Here is a 6000-nt window from a genome sequence, read left to right as displayed (position 1 = left end):
CTATTTCAAGGAAAAACAGTATATATATATATATATATATATAAAAAAATATATATATATATATATATAAATATATATATATATATATATAACCGGAAAGTTCTGTACTCTCTCAGAAGAGGCAAATGGAGAAATGAAGAACTATAAAGAGAAAGGCATTTTCATGCCTTCCAGGGCTGGCTCCAAAGAGATGTTTTTGAATGGTGAAGGAGACCAAGTGAGTAATGGGGAGGTGGAATGGCAGTTTGGCAATCCCTACCTCACTGGGTTTTAGGTATCTTTCAACTAATTTGTCCCTCAAATTTATGAGGTATGAATTGTTAACTCCACTTTTCAGATGAGGATGCTGAGATTCAGCAAGGTTATTACCCAAGCTGATGAGAGAGCCAAGATTTCAACCCAGACCGAGTCTGTCTAATACCAGTACCTATCGATGGTAACTCTCTACTATTAATCCACACAGACTGAATAGCAATGAATGAAAAACTCTGACATGACATTTCTGTGGATTTCTGGGACAACCACTGATCACTTGGGGTTTCGCTTCTTGTAGTAACAGTTGCCACTTTTGTGATCACTTATTATGTATCAGATACTATGCTAGGTTTACGATCTCATTTAATCCTTAAGACGACCCTACGAAGTTGGTACTATTATTACCTCCAGGTTAGGAAATTTAGGCTTAAATAAGCTATTGCGTTTTCCTGAGTATTCTGTGAATAAATTCCTATCAGTTAAATGCCTGATAAAGTGCTAAATTAATAAATCAACAAAGTTCTTTTTAGACCAGCTGGGCTTAAACTCTACACGCGCCACGTTCCTATTCTCTGCCACCAGGTGACGTCACAACCAACCCCAGCACTACATTCTCTGCCAAGAGCCACTGCCGATATCTCGCGAGAGCCATGGCTTCTTCCAATCTATTTTGGGCATGCGTGCGGCGTAGGGCGCTTTGGCTTAGAGTGGTTTGATGACTTTCTGTCAGTCTTCCTAGAGTAGAGCTTTAACAGCAAAGCACTTATTTCCTTTCAGTCACTCGATTTCTCGCGAGACTTGCTACTCATACTTCTCCCCCAACCCCAAACCCCGCCTTGCGCCTGCGCAGAGCTCTTCAAAGCAGAAGGTTGTGCTCGGAGGAAGTGACGGCTTTGGGTTCCGTGGCGGCAGCGCCGTTACTACTTCTCAGAAGCTCCACTCGGCCGCTTGCCGAGACACCCCGCCGCCAAGATGCCTCGAATTATGATCAAGGGGGGCGTGTGGAGGAATACTGAGGTAAGTTCCCTTTTCCCGCCGTCCGCTGCCCTCCGCCCCTCCGGCTGCTGGTGCGCAGGCGCGCGGAGGTCGGGGAGGCGGGGAGGTTGCTTGCGGGGTCTGCGTGGGGGGCGGTGCGGGGCCGACCCTCGGGGCCTTTACCTTGTGCCCGGTCCTACGTTATCTGAGCACCTGAAGGACGGGGACTGTGATTTAACCATTTGATTACCTACCGGGCACTCGTTAGGCCCTCAGTGAACATTTGTTGAATTGAGGACGCGCCCTCTGCCCTGGTGGAACTCACTGTGGTGGGAGAGCTAGGATAACCGCTAGAGTCGGTCTTTGGGGCACCCCCGTTCCTCAGCCCAGGCATCGTGCCTCTCTCTGATATTCAAAAATGAAGAAGTGCTGTGGCGACAACTTTGTTTTTTTCTTGACTTCCTTGCAGACGGGAAGCAGTTTGAGTGCCAGGTTCAAAGTGCCCGTTTATGCCCGCATCCCTGCGGTCATCTGTGATCAAGGCATAACTTGTCCGCCCTCCCGTCAGATCCCAAGGCCTGTGTCTTCCTGTCACTCCGCTTCAGCTTGGATAGAAGCCAGATAGGCCTTCAGTAGTCTCTTTTCTTCCAGAAATGTAGTGGATCATGCCATTGGTGAGCCAGAGAACAGTAAATGAGGAAAATAGAAACGAGGTTTTAGTGGAGTTGGTGTTCATAGTGCACTGAATTTGTCAGTTTCCCGAGAACACCATATTTTTTCATGCTCTGTGTCATTTTACATCTTATGCCTTCTTGGAATATCCTCCTACTGCTTGGCATCTTTCTGACCTTCCTTCAAAAACCAGTCCAGAAACTCTTCTGGAATTTTTGCCTGTTCATCCTGTAAAGAGTAGTTGCACCCCCAGTGGTCCCATGACAACTCTTTCATCCACTTGTTATAGTTTGCTTTGTCTTTTTGCAAGCATCACATCCTTCTTTGTGATGCTGGGAGGGTTTCTTAACCTCTCAGAGCCTCAGTTTTCTAATGGGGATGATAATAATACCTACCTGTCTTGGGGACTAAATGAGTCACTACATTTGGAACATTTAGAACAGGGTCTGTCACATAGTAATCTTGCAGTAAGTGCTAGTTGCTATTTCTTTTCCTCAGTAGACAGCACTGCAAGAGGGCAGGACCAGATCTTGGTATCTTTAGAAACTAGGACAGTACCAAACAAAATTTGCTTGGGAAAGTTTGCTGAATGGATCTAGTAGGATAGATAATTGTTGTATATACTTCCTTGAAGATGTGATTAAGTATAGCAGTACTGCAACAAAGTTACACATAAAGTCAGTGAGAACCTTGCCTCAACTTGAACAGAGGGAACCAGGCTGTTTAAGTTGAAGAGACGACTTCTGTGGGAGAGACATGTACAAAAATCGAGTAACAGCAGGATTCCTATGATGTGGCCCAAGCCCTGCAGTCTTTGAGTCTGTGATGATACGGTGTGGAGTGGCTCATGTATGAGGCATGTAGCTCTAGTTCAATGTGGAAAAAAGCCTAAAAGTAAAATGCCCCAAGAGCATTCATCTATGTCTCTAATATCCCTGGTGTCTGTGATTTAGCTTGCCGGGCTCTCCTGGGATTGGTGAATTCCATATTGCAATGGGTGCCCTGGTGAAATAGTGTCTAGAGGCTGGGGGAGTCTGGAGACAGTTGGCCGGTGACTTCGGGGGAAATACTTAATTCTTAGGTTAGACCTGAGATGTGGATTCTTGGGTCAGAGTTGGGGTTATGGGACTGAAGAGAAAATGCTATTCGTAAGCCGGAGGCAGGAAGCCTGGGTTAGAGATTGGATTCACCTGAGTCTTGACTTGCTTCTTGAGGGCTGGATGTGTCCTATTTGATTCTCTTTCCCTAAGTACACAAGACCTGGTACAAGGTTGGTGTTCAGGGAATGTTTTTTCAATGAATGAATAAATGAATGAGCCATATTCCTTTGAAGAGAATAACAGCCACACACTGTACCCATTCCCAATTACTGGATGGGATAGGGAAGGGGTTGTGTGTAAGGGAGGGTAGGATGTCCTTCTAAGGGAGTTCTTTTTTTTAAAATTAATTAATTTTATTAATTTATTTTGGCTGCATTGGGTCTTCGTTGCTGTGCGTGGGCTTTCTCTAGCTGCGGCGAGCGGGGGCTACTCTTCGTTGCATTGCGCGGGCTTCTCTTCGTTGCATTGCGCGGGCTTCTTATTGCGGTGGCTTCTCATTGCGGTGGCTTCTCTTGTTGCGGAGCACGGGCTGTAGGCGCACGGGCTTCAGTAGTTGTGGCACACGGGCTCAGTATTTGTGGCTCGCAGGCTAAGTAGTTGTGGTGCACGGGCTTAGTTGCTCCATGGCATGTGGGATCTTCCCAGACCAGGGCTCGAACCTGTGTCCCCTGCATTGGCAGGTGGATTCCTAACCACTGCGCCACTGGGGAAATCCCTCTAAGGGAGTTCTTAATTTCTTGCATTTCACTGATTCTGGCTTGCTTTTTTTAAATTATTGTAATCAAGTTTTGTACTTTCTTTTTAAATCTAGGATATATGTGTGTGTTGATATCTCTCTTTCTCCATAGCACAGCTCTGTTAGAGTTAATTTTAATTTTGTCTTTTCTCACTTGGAGTTTTGTGATTGAATACACTGTTTTTCTTCAACAATTTTTAGGATGAAATTTTGAAGGCAGCGGTAATGAAATATGGGAAAAACCAGTGGTCTAGGATTGCCTCACTGCTGCATAGAAAATCAGCAAAGCAGTGCAAAGCCAGATGGTATGTACCAGTTAATGAGTGGAAAACACAAAATGACCTTAATTATGATGAGGGAAATGTCATTTCTTTGAACCTTACCAAAGAAAGCAGGCATTGTGATATAACAAAGTATGGAGTGGGAGATGGGAATTTAGATTTAAGAATTAGCTGTCATTTGCTTCCTATGTGATCTTAGGCAAGCCATTTTCTAGCCCCTCTTTCCTACCACTATTTTCTCCCAACTGGGGATAATACTTGGCCCTAACTGATGGAGATGTGAGGCTCAAATGAGTTAATGTTGTTTGAGAGTGCTTTGTGAAGCATGAAATAAAATGACTTTTAGGTACAGATGGACCCTAGCTTATAAATGGATTGTATTCCAAAAGTTTCTAAGTGGATTGTTTTTGAACTTACTTTCCCAAAGAAATAAATGATAAATAATGGTTACTTTTCTAGGCTAGCTTACAGTAGTTGAGTTTCCTCATGAATCGTTGAAACATTGTATATTTGCTTCCCCAGAATATAACATAACCCAACATTACATCTGTGGTGCCCCCTTTTAAGTCACAGGGTAGTGGACATATTAAGTTCTTTACATGTATTTTTGGCATGAGTGATCTGGCCCCAGCCCTGACCCATGTGGTACTAGGATCATATTTTGGATTGTATAAGAGTGACCTAATTTCCTGGGCACCTGGGTAGGGGAAAGGATCAGAATGTAGAGATTGGCCCACAAAGAGGAAGATGGTCCTCAGCCTGCATAAGTGGCTCTGATTTCTGGTTCTGTTAGTGGAGCTAAGCTCCTACCACTTTGTTTGGTAAGGTTTATATATTGTTTGCAGGCCTCTCATCCAGCTAAGTAGACTGGATAGAAAAGGTGGGTCAGGTGGAGCATGAGGAAAGACAGAGATGACATAGTAGTTTTATTAAATTAAAAAACTCACCAAACAAATACAATTTTGAAAAGCATTTAGTGAGTGTAAGTCAAATGCTTAAAGAAGTAAGCCAAGGTGTTGTAAGAATCAAGTCAAAGCACCAGAAAGTACTATGAAAACTAGAAACACTGAAAATATGAGGTGGTTTTGTCTTATTTATAAATGCAAAACCTCTAATAAAGTGTAAGATGAATGGAAACAATTGGTAGTTGAGAAGGAAGGCATATGATCATGTTTCAGTCATGTTACCTTTCTTAAGCATTACTAACCTTGCATAATTAAGATACAGTAGAATTTAGTGAGATAGGGTATTTGGAATGGGGTAAGTTTAACCAAATAGGGAATATTCTGTTGTTAAAAAAAAAACCAGCTTTTGTGATTGAAGGATGAGAGTTAGCTTGCATTTTTCAGATACTAGAAGCCAGTATGTCTAATACGTAAGGAGGATATTCATGCTGGGTGACTGATTAAGGTATAAAATGATGTCTTTTTAATAGGTATGAGTGGCTGGATCCCAGCATTAAGAAAACGGAATGGTCCAGAGAAGAAGAGGAAAAACTCTTGCACTTGGCCAAGTTGATGCCAACTCAGTGGAGGACCATTGCTCCAATCATTGGAAGAACAGCTGCCCAGTGTTTGGAACACTATGAATTTCTTCTGTAAGTGAATCTCCAAAAGCAGTATTAAAATGTGTGTATATCTTCTGAATGAAGCTGAATACACTTTTAGCATTTTCTGTCCTTAAACATTAGTTACAGATCTGAATAAAGCCAGAGGAGCTAAAGCTATTGGATTGTATATTCCAAGTCTCGTGTGGTTGATCAAGATTATGTCTCCTTTTGTATACTTTTTAAAGAAATAATTAAAAAGTATTATACAGGGACTTCCCTGGTGGTCCAGTGGTTAAAACTCCACGCTCCCAGTGTAGGGGGCCTGGGTTTGATCCCTGGTCAGGGAACTAGATCCCGCATGTTGCAATTGAGAGCCCACATGCTGCAACTGAAAGATCCCGCATGCTGCAACGAAGATCCTGCGTGCCCCAA

The 6000-nt window shown here is 43.2% G+C and overlaps 1 protein-coding gene across 2 annotated transcripts in view; it reads left to right on the top strand.

Annotated features, from left to right (window-relative positions):
* The first annotated feature begins 1133 nt into the window (after positions 1 to 1133).
* The window catches only part of CDC5L (cell division cycle 5 like), a 46476-nt gene continuing 41609 nt past the window's right edge, over positions 1134 to 6000 (top strand). For both annotated transcript variants that reach the window (XM_089918659.1, XM_022582031.2), the window contains exons 1-3: positions 1134 to 1272; positions 3940 to 4043; positions 5455 to 5616. In XM_089918659.1, the coding sequence (XP_089774785.1) occupies positions 1228 to 1272; positions 3940 to 4043; positions 5455 to 5616 (311 nt within the window). In that variant the 5' untranslated portion in view covers positions 1134 to 1227. The remainder of the gene's footprint in view (positions 1273 to 3939; positions 4044 to 5454; positions 5617 to 6000) is intronic.

Source organism: Delphinapterus leucas, chromosome 10 (assembly GCF_059928025.1).
Source record: "Delphinapterus leucas isolate spDelLeu-1000000601 "Yukka" chromosome 10, BTC_Dleu_Yukka2, whole genome shotgun sequence".
NCBI lineage: Eukaryota > Metazoa > Chordata > Mammalia > Artiodactyla > Monodontidae > Delphinapterus > Delphinapterus leucas.
The sequence above is the reverse complement of the archived record's forward strand: the minus strand, read 5'-3'. Positions and strand labels throughout refer to the sequence as shown.